General features: G+C 37.9%; 1 protein-coding gene across 1 annotated transcript; it reads right to left on the reverse strand.

Annotated features, from left to right (window-relative positions):
* Positions 1 to 794: 794 nt before the first annotated feature.
* On the reverse strand, positions 795 to 5505 carry dusp5 (dual specificity phosphatase 5). Its single transcript, XM_038291233.1, has 4 exons — positions 4996 to 5505; positions 3923 to 4062; positions 3180 to 3399; positions 795 to 1548 (listed from the first exon to the last, which is right to left on the reverse strand). Exons 1-4 carry the CDS (start codon positions 5357 to 5359, stop codon positions 1142 to 1144), a joined length of 1131 nt encoding a protein of 376 aa, XP_038147161.1. The 5' UTR covers positions 5360 to 5505; the 3' UTR covers positions 795 to 1141.
* Between the last annotated feature and the right edge of the window lie 11417 nt (positions 5506 to 16922).

Here is a 16922-nt window from a genome sequence, read left to right on the forward strand (position 1 = left end):
AAACAGAAAAATATGTATTGCAGGAGAAACAAAACCTTTTTTTCATTGATTTATATTCAGATATAGCTTATTCCGCAGCTAGCTCTTTTATCCAACTCATTGATCTTTAGTTGTTTTGAGCTTCTGACACTTTTTCACTGCGGTAACGCTATGGATGCACCTATAACTCAGCCATTTGAAAATGGCTTTGGTTGGTCATTGGATGGTTAAAAACATTTTACTAAAATGTACTAAAAACGACAATCAATGCATTCAACCAGCAGTAATTTATGTGATTTTCTTTTTCATCTGACAAAAATCCTTAATTGATGCACTGCAAAAAAATTGAAATCTAAATAAGTAATTTTTTCTTAAAAATAAGTGCATTTTACTTGAATTTAGGAGGTGAGACATTTGACCAATGGAATAAGACAATTTACATTTAAAATAAGAAAAAAAAGCATTCTCTTATTTCAAGTGAATATTATCTAATTATCATAAATTAACAGTAAAAATAGGAATTTATTTGCTAAATAATCTTATTACCTGTTCAAATTAAGGGTAAATAAATTTAATTTAAGAAAATGTTACTTATTTCTAGATTGTTTTTGCAATGTGCAAAAAAGTGTACAGTCTTTAGCAACGAAAAGTTAACGTATCAAAAGATCTGAAACCAGCTGAAATAAGATGGTTGCTGGTTCAAAGGAAGTGGTATTTTTATTCTGCATTATTAGAACCAAGCAACATTCAGATATGACGGATTTTAGTTTTTTACTTGTTACTTAATAGTCATAAAGAATTATAACATAACAAGGTTTCAGTAGTGAAAACATTTATTAAACACATTTCATTTCCCACATTATTGAAAAAACAGACCATAGTTTTTAAATAAATTAGGTTTAAATGCCTAACCTTAATTGTGAATAGGCAAATGAATCACAATATTAACCTAAGGCTTGTATATTGCAGTTTATCAATGTGCTGTGTTGTTTCATCCCAGCAGCTAAGACGATAGGAAAACCCTTCAATTAAATCCAGTTCTTCATTTCATCTCTTGCTGATCTCAGTCTCTACCTGCTCTGCTAGTTTCAACACCAGGCACACAGAGAGCGTTGATTCTTAACGTTTCAAGTAATACTACCAAGCAGTCACAGTTCATTTTTTAAGGCAGTGCAGTTATTGGGCTCAGTTTCAACGGGTGGTGTACTGGGGACTGCAGGCAAGAGGTAGGAAGGGTGAACATGGGTGGCTCAAAGTTTTTGGTGCTGATAACGGCGGAGAAGTCATTGGCAAAAAACGAGGCCGACCCCTTGACACAAGGAGTAGCTGGCTCGGGCGTGGTAGCGAGAGCCGGGGCGTTGGACAGGACCTCAGACTCAAACTGCAGCAGCTGGCCCATAAAGCTGAAGTTTGGTGAAATGACAGACCGGCGCTGCTTGATGATCTCGAAGGCTTCGTCTATCTGGAGTTTCTGGGTCCTCATGATGTACGCCATGCAGATGGTAGGCGAGCGTGAGATGCCTGCTTCGCAGTGTACCAGAACCTTCCCTCCAGATTGCTTCACTTGATCTGAAAGGTGAAAGAAAAGAAAATCCTTGTTAAAAATCTGGTTTAATTTCACTTAACATCAAAACACATCAGAATCACAGCTTAGCCATGTAATTATCCTAGTGGCCCCGAGTACTCTACCCAGCAATAACTGTAGGATATTGCAGACAAACAGAGGCAGCATGCTCCATGGTGCAAACACCTAAACTTCTGAGGCTGGTATTAGTCACAAAGCACACCTGCTCCTGCACCGCTGTGGGGGCGCTCAACAGTCACAGATGTGTGTCCTAGGCTATAAGTGCCACCCTCCTACAGGCTTACCTGTACTTTCTACCGCCTCCACACATATCTACTTTCACCCATCTTTGTAAATGTCCCCCTTAAAACCCTTCAAGAATTCTTAGAAATTCTCCAAACACCTCCAAGTCTTTATTTTCATCTGCTTCACATGTAGGTCTTATCTACCCACGTTGCAGACGCTAGTTTCATTAGGCACCGCGGACACCTACGCGTCTCTCTCTGTGTAGCACAGGGGCTATGAGGGCCACTTCCGTCTGTTCCAGAGAGCTGCTCTAAAGAGAGAGCAGCACCAGTCTGAATCACGCTGCTCACGACGTGTTCGAGTTTTAATGACCAGTGTTTGTTTTGAATACACTGGATATATTTCAGTACGTCAGCAACATTCATTCTCCTCCCTCCTCTCACCGTTACATCAGTCAGACACGATTGTGATTTGCTGATTGATTTTAATCCGAAACCAGCAGCTGCGACTATTTGAGCACTCTGATGATCGATGGATTTCGGAAGTTGTGTTTGAATATGGGCTAATCCTGCTTCCGGGAACCCTTTTGCAACCTTATGCAACAATTGGGCTTAAACATAATCTGCAACCCCAAACAATGCACATCAAACAACAATAGCTGGCTCCATCTTTGGATATTCCTGGCTATAAATATCTCATTGTTTTTTTTTTTATAATCTTTTCTGATGTTATTAAACAGCATCCCCATTACCTATCCCACACACTGTCTCTTCCTATGTAGCAAATCTGCTGCCCTCCTGGCCTCAGGCCAATCAGTAATTTTCATCTCCTGCAGGCAAACACCCCGCTGTTATTATGCATTAGTCACCTAGTATATACTAATCATCATAAATACCTGCTTTTTGTGTTCTCAGCCACCCTCCAAACTCTGACCCCTTTGCTAAGGCTTACCTAGTTTTCACACGGACTGACCACAGCCGACACCGTTCTCACAAAGATCTGATGACGACATCGGAGAGCTCTCTATGCATTAAAGCGAAGGGGGAGGGACGGAGATTGGTGGGGGATAAGGGAGGAAATCCTGACTGACAGAAGCCTGGCTCGCTTATGTTGGTGAGGGATTGAAGGCTTGTGATGAACTTAAACTGATTACAGCAGGGTTCTTGAGAGCTTTCTATTTGTGAATGGCAGCAGGCTGAGACAGAGCAAGACTTATTTGTAGATGCTATTCAAAAATAGCCATGTCTATGTATAGGTCATGGCTATGTATAAGTTTTAACACTTGAATGAAATGGGGATTAAACCTGTACAGCACCTCAGTTTAGTATCCTTGCAGGCTTTGATGATTAAACCTCTATGTTTACGATGATATGCAGAATTCCTCACTCACCTATAAACTCGATAGCCTCCTGGAAGTGTGAGCTTATATCGGCCATGGGGCTATCCTCAACCGGGATCCACTTGTAGTCGTAGTGACCCTTGGTCGGATGGAGATCCCGGCGCGACACGTTGAGCAAGGCCGTGATGTGAAGGTCACTGAGATAGTCCTGTCTAGAAGCGTGGTAGGCACTGCCAAGGTAGAGGAAAGGCAGGATCTCCACAGGTTTGCCCTGGAGGACAGAGAAAACAGAGACATGAGTCTAGAGTAAAAGGGCAAGAACATTCTCGGAGGAGACAAAACAACAGTCGCAAGCCTATTTCATCTGCTTTTACCCACACCTAAAGCTGAGAAAATGCACTTATTGTCCAAGCTACAGCAGCGGTGAACATTACGTCCATTTAGTGCTCTGGAAAATGGAGGGATGGGTCCATTAGGGGCAGTTATATACAATGTGTCAATTAGAGACACAGGTCCTCATTGAGATCCGAATCTTTCTCAGGTTTTCTATTTATGGTTGACATGATAAGAGAAAAGGTCACAGATAAAAGCCTGACTGAGAGGCTGCTCTTCTTTTTTTTTTCTTTGGTTGATATAAAAAGAACTAGGGAGCAGGTAAGGTCAGGGAATATCGTGAATGTGCCTTTGATGCCAAATATAAACCTCTCTGAATCCCAGAGTGGTTTGGGTGCATGCGCCGTGCGACAGTTGCAGTGTTAAAGCCTACAGCTGCGTGGGAAGGGGTGTTTCCATACCTGATCATAATCTGGTTTGTGGTGAGAAAGCTTCTCGCTGTGGCTGTTGACTCTTTTCTCGGTTTCAGTTCCGCTCTGGTCAATGGTTTTCACCTCATTGCAAAGTTCTGGGTATTGAGAGTGGAAGTTTTCATATCCTCCTGAGAGAGACAAAGAGAGAGAGAAAATAGGTGTTAGGAATACGCATTTTTAGAAAAGAGGCTTATAACCTCTAACGAGGTTAAGTATTCACACATGACGGCACCTCTTGTGAAATGGTAGTGTTTATGAAACAGTCTTAGCGCCGGATTTGAGTGTTTATAACCTGATTATAGACCCGTATTTAATTTCTGGAGCCCGCACTTAGGGGGACCAACCGGTAATTCGTTAGGGCCAACATCCTGACAGACATTTTCCCCACCTCAGATAAACCTGCGATTACTATAATAAAGGATGGAGGGGACTGAGAGATTATTTTGATACACTCAAAAAAATTATGCATCCGCATTCGGCATTTACTTAATCAAATGTATTTACTTTAACACAATAGTTTTATGTCATACCCTGCTAACATGAAACAATTGTGTTAAAGTAAGTAAATATGTTTAAGTAAATGCCATTTTTTTTTCAGTGTATCTGACTCATGCGAGCCACTGACGCATGCAGGACATTTATCTCTCCAAGAAGAAGTGAGAGAAAACCAGGGATGGCATGAGAATAATATTTAAAATCGATGCTATGAAGTGATGGTGACGTTACCAAAATTAAAGACTATGTCCATAAGAAAAAAAAAAAAAAAATATATATATATATATATATATATATATTATGGGAACATTGCATTTTATTGATTTTTTTTCAGACAATCCCCGCATATAATTTAAATATGTTAAAGCACATAGAGGATATTTACTAAAAAAAAAAGTAAAAAAAAATATGGATATCATAGGCTATATTCAGAAATGTATTTATTCTGAAATTATTGTAAAATTTTAATTATTTTTGAGGCGCACAACTGAAAAAAAACAAATCATTTTTACTAATTCAAATGCAGAAGAAGGTTAATATTATTAATGTTCTGATTTATTTCTTACCTTTTAGGAAGCAGATGCTGGCCCCACTCGCTAGATGCGACAGGGTGTTTATTACTATCTGTGCTACACTGTCCTTTTTCAGTTTCTGCAGGTGGGACGTCCGGTCATCCAGAGCCACGATGGCCGATATGCTGCCTTCCCTGAGCCGAAACAAAGCTCTCTCGTCCGGAATGACAAACTGCAGAGGAACCGGTCCTCCTCGGGACCTCCGGACCACCAGAGAGTTCAGATTGACGTTGACGGAGCCTTTAATGCTGGAGTTGGTGAAAGAGAAATAGGGCCGACAGTCCACTATAAGGCAGCTGCCGCACTCCTTCCTGATGATCTTCTTAAGACGCCGGCAGTCGATGCTGGAGACCTTCATCCCGAACACTTATTGTTCTTATTATTGCCTCAAAAAAGTCGGTCGTGTTTGAAAGCGGGCGAGTAACGAGCCCCGGTCGCGTCTGTGTCTACATTTCCTCCAAGGGGATTCCGGCCGATCGGTTTTATGTGAATGGGACCTCCGGCGCGTGACGCTGCGAACCATATATGGACATCGACGTTGGCGTGTTGGCAGGAAAAATCCCGCCCACGTCCGTGACTCCGATGTGACTCCGCCCGCGGCCCTGGTGCAGAAACTACCACTGATCCAGCCATTATTCACTGGCTGGTGTTTTCATCTGCGGCTCCTTCATGTTGAAAGCTCTCAGTGCAACGATTTCTAAATATGATTCAGACAGACAGCGTTTTTGATATTAAAATATAGAGCCATTGCAGCATGCTGTTGTTTGTGTACATTCCTGCAAGAATAATCTTAACCCTTTATTGGGCAAGTTAACGTTTTTGATCGTCAGGGGCGGAGCTAGATGGGGGGCCAGGGGTGGCCATGGCCACCCTTAGCCAATCATTGACCACCCCTAACATTTTCCCCTCTAATACAGACTGTGGCATCAGTAATACTCTGAAGGGGAATGTTTAAACTTATTAAACATTAAAATTGTTCATATATTAACAGCTACTTGACAACAGAAACTTTGTGGTTAATTATGCACATGAATATACAAACATTAAAGATGATAGATACAGAATTCATGCTCTTTTCAGAACTAAATTTTTAATTATTTGCGGTAAAGATAAAATGCAGGAACGTATATTTTGTCTTTATTTAGAACATATGGATGTTGTGAGGGCTGCTCAGTGGAACAGTGGGTAGCACTGCTGCCTTGCAGCAAGAAGGTTCTGGGTTTGATTCCTGGCTCAGGGTCTTTCTGCATGGAGTTTGCATGTTCTCCCTGAGCATGCATGGGTTCTCTCCAGGTACTCCGCTTTCCTCCCACAGTCCAAAAACATGACTGTTAGGTTAATTGTCTTCTCTAAATTGTCTTTAGGTGAGTGTAAGCATGAATGGTGCATTGTCCTGCACTGGTGACCTGTCCAGGGTGTACCCCGCCTCTCTCCCATTGACTGCTGGAGATAGGCACCAGCACCCCTCGCAACCCCAATTGGGACAAGCGTATCAGATGATGGATGGATGGATGTTGTGTTCGTTCCTGTTGGAACAGTGTAGATTGACCCCGAGGTTCTGGTGCCTTTCAGCCACCCCTCAATGTACATTGGTTATTGACTGGACACCCCTATTAGGATTTTCTGGCTACGCCTCTGCTTGCATTCCCCTTGGAAATGGAGCCCCCTCCTGTCCCTCAGTGAGGTCTAGAAGGAAAAGATCTATATCCAGACATTCAGCAGATACTGCTACATGGCTGTACATCTTATTTTTGCATTTGACCAATTAGATGAGCCAGTGAATGATATATTACCTACTGTAAATTAAGTTGGAAAAAAGAATTACAAGTCAAGAAAAAAAGGTAAAAAGCTGATTGAAAGTTAGAAAGTAAAGCTAAAGGGTTAATATGCCATGGCCACCCTTACCCAATCGTTGACTATCTCTGTGGCCACCCCATAATACTGACAGTGGCAGCAGTAATACTCTCAAGTAATACTACAGTAATGTTCTCAATATTCAAAAAATTTACATTTTTCATAGATTAACAATTACCTGACAACAAAACACTGTGGTTAATTATGCACATAAATATACAAACATTATAGATGATAGAATTCATGCTCTTTTCAGAGCTGGATTTTGTTTTATGGGGTAAAGAGAAATCAAGTCATATAAGAGTCTTTAGTTAAATCATCGATAAATAACTATTTTAATAAAAACTTAGTAAATAAGGAAACTTTTGTAGATATTGATACTTGTAAATATCTATTTTATGCAGGATGATTATTGATAAAAGTAGGTAAGTAATGACAATGAAAAAGATGTTGGACCTAGAACTCAAACCTGAAAGAACTTTATCCACTGTACCTTTAATCTAGATGAATGTTTAAATATAGCCTATGTGTCTGTCTGTTAGCAAAAGCTGTAGGAAGGTATAATTAGTCTTTATTTGGAAAATATGAATGATGTGATTGTTCATTTTCCTGTTGGATCAGTATAGATTGACCCTAAGGTTCTGGTGCTGATCTGCTTTCGGCCACCCTTCATTGTATATTGGGTATTGCCTGGGCACCCTTATAAAAATGTTCTGGCTATTCCTCTGCGTAGGTTTGCATAGAGACCATAGGAATATGTCCCTACCAAATTTTGGCCCAAAACTACTTGTCCCTACCAATAATTCTATGTGAACAGCATGTTTATAATTTACAATACAGTGTTGTTGCAGCAGTCGCTTCTTTTCTCACAACTTGTATATTGAAGTCAATATTTTAAATGCTCAGTATCAGTTCCTCTTATAGTTCCCACACCTATGTAAATACAATAAATCTATTTGCAGTCCCTTGAATATGTTATTTTGCTTTGTTTTAAAATATAGAGAATATCAGCCAATCAGATAAAAAAAAATAAGAGTGGGTTTTACCTTTGTTTACCTATGCACAATTCTATTTCTTCAAAAGAAAACACCGGATGTATACACATACAACAGACATATTCAGATTATTTTTGGTTAAAAAGGCATGTATTTACCTTCCGACTTAGTCACTGGTAAGTTCAAATGTAACCTTAAGTTAAGTTGTCCTAATTTTACATTATTCCGAGCCACTGATGCTTCAAACATTGATAAACAGCATCTTGTGTGTGTAGTGCTTATAATATTTGTATAAATGTAGCAGAAAAATGCTATTTTCTCTTTAAAAGAAATGCGCCCTGATGCTCACGTCAAGCATAAAAAAAATAGGAGCATACATAATGCGTAGGACCAACGACATCAGATCAATTCAACTTAAGACCAATAGTGTCCCTACCAAAGTTGAGATAAAACGCGCTTGCTTGAAAGCCTTTCTAGCATTAAGATAAAGAACATGCGGTTCAGTTCAGCTGAAAAACAAAAAATCTGTTTTCAGGTAAAATATAAAACAATAAAATGTGAAAATAATGGATTTTATAACGAAATATAAAATCAGAGTGAATCCTCCACAGCCGAATAAAGGGCTCTAAAAGAAGTATTTGTCTAAAGGTTATCAAGGATCCAAAAATCTCATTGTAACAAAGGTTAAAATTGGGAGAAGGGAAAAAAAAAACATTACAGTATATATTTATCACAGCTCAGTTAACATATCAGTAGAAATGTATTCGTTTTATTTTTTTCTAAAATAAAAAAATAATACTAGAGTGAAACTGATGAGGGAGGCTGCCAATAGCCCGAAGCCATAGGAGTTTCTGGGAGGAGCTCATCATGTTTACCATGTGACAAAATTCTCCTTCAGTCTTTTGAGTCTGGAATAACAACCAGAAGGTTTGAAAAAACAAATATCCAAGCCTGTGTAAAATATTCTGAAATCTTTTGGGAGAATGCATTACACTTTAATAACACCATACATAAAACATTGCCCAACAGATTCCTAACTGCAAAAACAAACACAGCATAGAACCAAAAAAAACACCACATAAAAGCATGGTGGTGGCCGCATCATTACCGTTTTTCACTAAAAATCAGATACAAGATCTGTTTGAAGTATGTAGATGACGAAGGAGGTGTTTTTTAGCTTCACAGCAAAAAAGCAAACATCCAAATAGAAATATAATTGCTTCAACAGAAGAAAATAATGGAAGAATGGCAAGAAAGTTAACAAACTTAAAACTTTGCACAAAAGTTGGACTTGAAAGATTCCCTATATCGACTGTTTTTCAATTGAAGTAATGCCTTATGTTTTGTTCTAGACTCAGTCTCCCTCAAGATGGAAGCAGTTTTCTTGGTCTTGTATATAATCATCAATTAGCAGAGCCTGATTTAATGTTTATGAAGCTGCACTTCAGGGCCTTTTAACTGCCTTACATCCTCATTTGTTTGGTCATAATGTCTTTTGCGGGGAGACATGCCCTTTGTTTAATCCAGGTTTCCTGTTGTTCAAAACCTTCTAAGATAGATTACTTTTTAGTTTTGTGTATTTCGCTTTAAGGTAGTTCAACTTTTCTTAGTTTTTTAGTTTTTTTTATGTTGGCCTAAGCTGTCCATGAAGCTAAATATCAGTCTGTACTCGAGAGAATTTAAATATAGCCGATTGTTAACATCTTATTTATGTCTCCTTAATCACTTTTTAGATTTATTCAATTTCCCTACATCCCCTCGACTAGCCAGATGATGTTACACCAAAAAAAACAAAAAAAAAAAAACATTGTGACTTTTTACTAGGTGATATTTCTAGTAAGCTTTTGCCAGAGCGAGCGAACAAATATTACAAATTTCAGGTATAGGATGCTTATAGATGTCTACGGACTCCACCAACATTACGTTTCTTTCATGCTCTTATTTAAAGGGATATGCTAATTTTTGAGAATACCAGTAGCATCATTTTTTTTATAATACCATTTCTGATTGTGGTCCTGTTTGTTATTAAAATAAATTCCAGGCAGAATTTAGAAATTCTGCCTGGTATCTTACTATTTTATCATATCTTTTTTTATCAGGACCAAAAAAATCTTCCTGTTAATAACAAACCACAACTGCAAAAGTCTGAAATGGAGAGTGGGGAAATGACTTGCACGCATAGGAGTTCAACTTCTCATTTCGAACATGCAACTTCCTTTTTGAATGCATAAAATAATGAAAATAACAATGCTAGTCATGGTCACCTAATTAGCATGGTGTTATGAATTTATCCAGGAAGGTCAGAAGGCAAAATCTGAATTTTGATTTGTTAAAAGTGTTGTTTGAATCATAAAAAAACAAAAAACAAAACAACATATGCTGTACAACCTTTTAAAAAAAGATGATTGAGATTCAAACTGTCAGAGTACAATCTCTGGAAATAAGAAAAACCTCCCATGAATACATCTAATATTGCAGAAACAGAGCCTATTATGGACCCCAATCCACACCAAGGTGTCAGAGAAATGTTTCGTAAGGCTGGTGATGCAATGTTTCCATCAAACCCATGTATGCAGATGCCTGTTTATGGAGTTGCGTGAAGGTCAGATAAATTGTGAAATAAGGCCTACAGAGGAAGAATTGAGACAAGAGGTACGACTGTTGTAATCCCTATTTTTGTTTGCTGCATAGCTTCTTTAGTCTATCAGGTATCATTGGAAGATGATCTACATTATTCTGAATGGCAAGGCAGCTGCAGAAAACAGCTGCACATCACCAGCTCCTACCTTTTATCATTTCCCCTTTCTGACTTGTTCCATTCAAAACAGTGGCAGGTAGGAACCAACATCACAAAGTGTTGCACAAGCACTAATCCTTTATTTAACTTTTATTAAAAGTCCAAAAATCCTGATTATTTGCTACAAGAGAAAAGGTAAATAATATTGACAGTATAATAAATTGAGTTTGCACTGTTTGTTAGCTGGGCTATGACTACCTTTATAGGCTTTTGGCAGCCATACAGGGTTTTGAAGCCTGGTGTTGGTGGGGAAATTTGGGATTTTTTAAGTTTGGATACCAAAGAATTTGAATTAATTTGAAAGTGAAAATGGAACTTATCTGAAAACATTTTTCAAGCCTGACTTATAATTTGAATACAGGTTGCTTGTGGCATTTTTTATTCACCCATATTTTTTTATACATTCAAATTCATTTTAATGAGATTGAAGAATTGAGCTGGATGTGTTTGTCTTTCAGTGGAGCGTGTTAAAATATTTTTTTAACTCAAACATTAGAACAGATTTGAGTCTCACAGAACAAGAGTGCATTAAAATCCATAGTCTGTTCTGAATATTTGTTGCTGGAAACCCAAAAAAAGAGCAGAAGGCAGGCAGACTCTTTATGAGTTGAATAATTAAAAGTGGGAAATGAAGACTCACACTGACCCACATAAGAGCCTGGTGCCTTGGGGAAGAAGAGGGGAATCCACTGAAGAGGGGCAATGGTGGCTGGAGAAAGGAGGGATAGAAAGACTGGTTGAATTGAGGACAACCACAAAAGCAGGAGACAAGGAAAAAACTAAAACAAGAACAAAAACATCAGAAAGAATCAAAGAAATAGAAAATAGTAACCTAACACCACTCAATGTAGAGCAACACAGTACAACCAAAACCGCCTGTACATCAATGAACATTCTGATGTAGCCATAAAAATCAACTTCAGACCCAATAGCAACCACTGCTTCTACAGAGCTCCAAATTCTCAGGGATCTATATGTATTTGTGTTACAAGCTTATAAATAATCCTCCATGTGGGCTACTGAGGAATGTAGTTGAGTTTCAGGAAGAGATCAGGTGAGGTAGCTGACAAAAGCAACCACGAACTTCGGCCCAGACCCATGTATAGCCTAGTGAACCAGCATGACATCTTTCCGCATCCCTCAGCCTGTAAGCCTAATCCCCCAAATGAATTAATGAGTTTAAACGTCACTCAGCCTGCCTGCCCGTACATAGCAAGAAATCAGTCCTGACACTCAGCTCAGGGCTGTGTTTGGGTTTAGTTAGCATTTGGATCACAATATGAATGCCTTCAAAGGCTGTAGACCTCACATAGACAGCAACTCATCTGAACTTGTACTCATAAATATTTCCTTTCAGTCTTGCTCAGTCTATCACTGTAATCAGCTTGGGAGATAAATATACATCACATGGTTATTTCTAAATCTAAAAGATACAAAGATTTGTTTAAAGACTTTGACTCTAGATTTAGAGCCGTTTAAAAGCCCAGATGTTGATGACAACCTTTTGTGAGTATTTTATAGGTAAGTTCCTGACTATTAAGTTAAGTGGAGGCACATCTGTAGGCATGAGGTATAAGGTGCCTGAGGTTACGCTTCAATTGTGCTGCTGTCTTCTATGACAACAAGGAGACATAAAGAAAAAATAAAAAGAAATGTAAGGGAAAATAATTATGCACCTGTTTGGTTCATCCTTAGATTCCTGATCAGCTGGGGACTTGGGGGAACTTTACTTATCCTGGTTTTAAATATGTTGTCCAGGATTAAATCAGCACATGGCAGGGTAGGAGGCATTCAAAAACAGAACAAATGAAAAAATAACAACTTTCCACTGCAGACCAATTGCTTTTTGCATTGAGCCAAAATCACCCTGTGTTTAAATCAACCCAAGAATGAAAGCAAGATACTGTGAAGGTACTGTACTGGCTGAGGCTGGAAAATGTGTGTTACCCTACACAATGAGAGATGGTCCATGGCTGAAAGGCCACTCAGCTAGGAAGAAGCTAATTACCCCAAAAGCAACATTGAAAAAAAGGTATTTCTTTCCATTTGATAAAACTAAACCTGAAGTGTTCATTTAATGACCATTTTTACGGTTTAACAAAAAAGAAGAGCTTTCAAAACTTTGAACATCATCAAGAATATTCAGTACAGGGTTGAAAGCTTCATGTTGTCAGACTATTGTGCTGCAAGAGGGACTGGTTCACTTCTCCAAATAGAAGGGATAACAAAATGCCTCTTGTATATATACAGTATATATATATATATATATATATATATATATATATATATATATATATATATATATATATATATATATATATATATATATATATATATATATATATATATATATATATATATATATATATATATATAGGCTGCTCAGAAATGTTCACTTTCTATTTTTTATTCTTTTTGCTATTGGCAAACAGGAACATTTCAGTCACACTTTATATATTATATTCTTTTTAAACAGACACTGTTTAAGTTTTTATTGAAAAATATCTTTAAAATAGCCTTTTTTTTTTACCCTTTACAATAGTGCATCTATAAGCCTGTAGCCTATTTTTCCTTCATTTACTGAGGGTCAGAAGTTCCAGCGCTGTTTGGTGGATGTGAGACTTCAAGTTCGTCAATGTTAAATGGGTCCAAACAATCAAAAACTTTAACATCTTGAAGCGACCGGTATCCAGCTCAGCTCAGACACCATGGCAACTCAGGGTAAGGTTAAAAAAGAAGTAAAAAAAACAACCTTGTTAGGTATGAGCACAAGCTAGGGGAACTGTGTTGTGGCCATAGGTGGCAGTAGCATTAGAGAACTCCGTAATGTCTCTTTCAGAAAGGGAGAAAAAATTAATTACGTGGTGTATACAAATATCTGATTTTAAGTGTACTTTACATTTGTACAGCTTAATTTTTTCCAGTTCATTAGTCCCTTGCAGAGCTACACTAATCTTAAATCCTTAATAAAAAGACAAAATAATGACATACAGCCAAATAATATTCAACTGTTTTCATTAGTTAGTTACAGAAATAGATCATCATAAACTCATACAAACAAACTCAGGAGGCAATGAACTCAACAAAGAGCTGTTACATCATGAATCAGCGGCATCAGTGCACATGAAGATAACAGGAGCTGAAAAAAAAAGGAGAAATGAGAAAAAGAAGGGCAGAATAGCAGAAATAGAACCGATGCAGTGACAGCTTCTGGCATCAATTTAGATAAACCATAGAGTTAAAAAACAAACAATAGACCATGAAAAACCAAAAAACAAACAATAGACTGTCCTTTTGGCTTCATGAATAAAATTGTGGAGACTGAAAGGCCTGTGCTTTGGCATCGTGTCCAGCTGTCCACAGTAAAAGAAGAGAGGGACAAACAATGGAAGGATGGTTGGATGGACAGACAGAACGAGGGATGGATGGATGGATGGATGGATGGATGGATGGATGGACAGACGGAGGCAGGGAAAGGGGTCTGAATGTGGGGGAGGATTAGAGACGACAGCAGGCAGCGTGCCACATGGCCTGGTCTAATCTGGGTTTGTGACATCACTGATGTGCGGGAAAGCCCAGCATCCTTTTCAGAGGCATTCTTTTATTGTTATCAGCTGCAAACAATATCAATATACCCAGTTGAGCTGGAGCTACATGATGCTTCTCGCCCAGGAAACTTTCATTCCTTTTCCCTGACCTGATAACCACTTTTTCTGTCCTCTGACACATACATGTGCACCAATGCAGACAGTGCTGCTCTGACAGGATTGCTTCAGCCTTTTAGCTGCGCCATAGTACAGCTAATGGGTACAGGCAGGCAGAGTCCTGCAGGTTACTTTAAAGGACATGGCTAGGTCTAAAGCAGTACTCAAGAAGTGTAACGTGTGGGCTAAAGTCACTGGGTCACAAGTGAGACAAATCAGTTTCTGTTCCTTTGATGCTTGAGTCAGTTAGTTAAAAAAAAAAATTATGCAGAATGCTTTTAACAGCATTTCACAACCTTGACAGAAAGAAAATTATAGGTGGAAAAAAAAAAGAAGCAAGAATTGTTATAAAAAGCAGCAATCTCTCAGAATGCTACTGTGATGTAGATTTTGCATAGTAGACTTTATGTCTATGTTCCACACCACAGAGTTGTGTTCGGGGCATGAATGTTGCATAATGCATGCAGATGAAAAAGTGTCAGCCAACCAAAGAACCTTCTTAAACGTTTTTATTGTGTTCTTAAAATTTCACCCTACTCTATCAATTTTACAAATCCACCTATATTCTTGATGATAGTGTTAGATTATTAATGTTCTAACTTTCCTTCTATTTCTCATATATGTGAAACGAATAAAATATTGTGGGACTATGTTTACAAGACCCCCAAATTTTCATTTTAAATGATATAATACATATTTCACAACTATATTTCAGGGAAAAAATGTATATTCTACATTGCTTTGGTTAAAATAAAATAAAAATATGCTGATTGTTTCAAAAGATCTCTTTTCTTCATGCACAATTTCTTCACAGAGCCCATTTTTATGCTTCCATGCCTCCTATTTTCCCTGACAACAACCCTCTGCCAGACTGTGTTTGCATGGTATGTTCATAAAGCCACTTCCTGTTGAGAAAGCCCCCTTTTTCTTCCATGTGACTTATAAAAAGAATCCATACACAATAGGATGCCTTAGCTGGGACACACAGCCTGGCGCAGCCTTCCTCCTCTCTCAGCTCCACAGGTGCTTCCTGGCTGGAGGACGGAGGCTGCAGAGGATGATGCCTTTTTCCCAATTAGACTCACATTACTCACCTCAGCAGACCACTGAGTGCAACAGATTGGAATTTCACCCAGGTATTAGAATCACTCAAGGAAGAGCAGACACTAAAAATAACAACTCACCATTAAAAATGAAGCAGGGATTATTTGGACAAAATCAGTAAATAAATAAAGGGTTTATTTCTACTAAAGTAAAAAAAAAAAGAAAAGATGAAAAAAAACATCCTTTAGTAGCAAAAACTGTTAACATTTAGAATATGTTTATAAATATATTTATTTTTTCTTTTCACTAATAAGATTTTGTTTGTAGTTATTTTCATTATTTTGATTTATTTCCCCCCTTTTATGCAAAATTAATTACATAATATCCAATGAAGGGGCTCGTGTGGATGGGGTCGACTTTATATGCAGGGATTTTAAGGGCAGCCAAAATATGTGTTGGAAAAACAGAAATAACAAAAATCCCTAAAACTCTGCAGGCTTGCAGGAGAGCTGACAATGTTTTCAGAAACTCAATAGAAGCAGTGATGCGTTTTTACAGCACAGAAAACACACCATCGCAGCCGAGCACAGAAACACAAGAATGAAAACAAATCCAAACAAAACAAAAAATACGATACAGTTTAAGAAAGCTGAATTTCACATCAGTATGAAAAGGAAACATTTATTTAAATTACAGTAAATTTAAAAAGAATGAAAGTGAAGAGAAGGATTTCAGCTCTTCCAACTCTTGCTTAGATGAAACAGTTTTTTCAAAGGTAAAATTGAGATCTTCAAAAGTGGACACTGGTGATAGAAACCCCCCTTCCCATCCCTTTTTTTTTTTTTGTCTGACTGCGTTTCCAATAAATATAAAGTGTTTTTTTTAAAGAAGCTGACTAATAGGAAGTGGTTTTCTGTTTTAGCGGGAAAACGCTGGTCTTGGGAAATCCAGGCCATAATGCTGAGCATCCTCTTCATTTCTGTATTTTTGTCGTCAATGTCAACTATCCCACGACTTACTTGTTGCAACATAATACAGCCTTTTTTTATTGTAAGTCAGACATTATTTGTGGGCACAGACATTCTCACATGCAAGGAGTGACTAAGGGTGAGAAATATCCAGAGTCGACTGGACTGGATTCAGCACTGAGAAAATCCAAATCCAAAAAGTAAGGTGATTTTTTTTGATTTTCCAAATATTATATTTGCTCCCCTTGAATCCTCTGATGGCAAGAGGTTAAACTTTGTGTCAGTCTATTTCATAAAATCCATACATTTTGATCTTGTATAGATAAATACCTTGGGCATTCCAGTGATAAAAATGTTACAAACTCTATTTTAAATTCTTTAAAGTACAGAAAGAGGCTAAAACAAATTAAATGGGATCATTTATTACAGTTTTTTTCATCATAGTGTAGAGATTCCTTTGATGTACTAATACCACTTTTGTATATAAATAATCCCAAACAAATTTAATCATGAATGGTTCTTAAGCGCATTTATAAAGAAAGAGTGAAAACGATGGAGT

This window comes from Cyprinodon tularosa, unplaced genomic scaffold (genome assembly GCF_016077235.1).
Source record: "Cyprinodon tularosa strain WSP-4 unplaced genomic scaffold, ASM1607723v1 ctg108, whole genome shotgun sequence".
Lineage (NCBI taxonomy): Eukaryota > Metazoa > Chordata > Actinopteri > Cyprinodontiformes > Cyprinodontidae > Cyprinodon > Cyprinodon tularosa.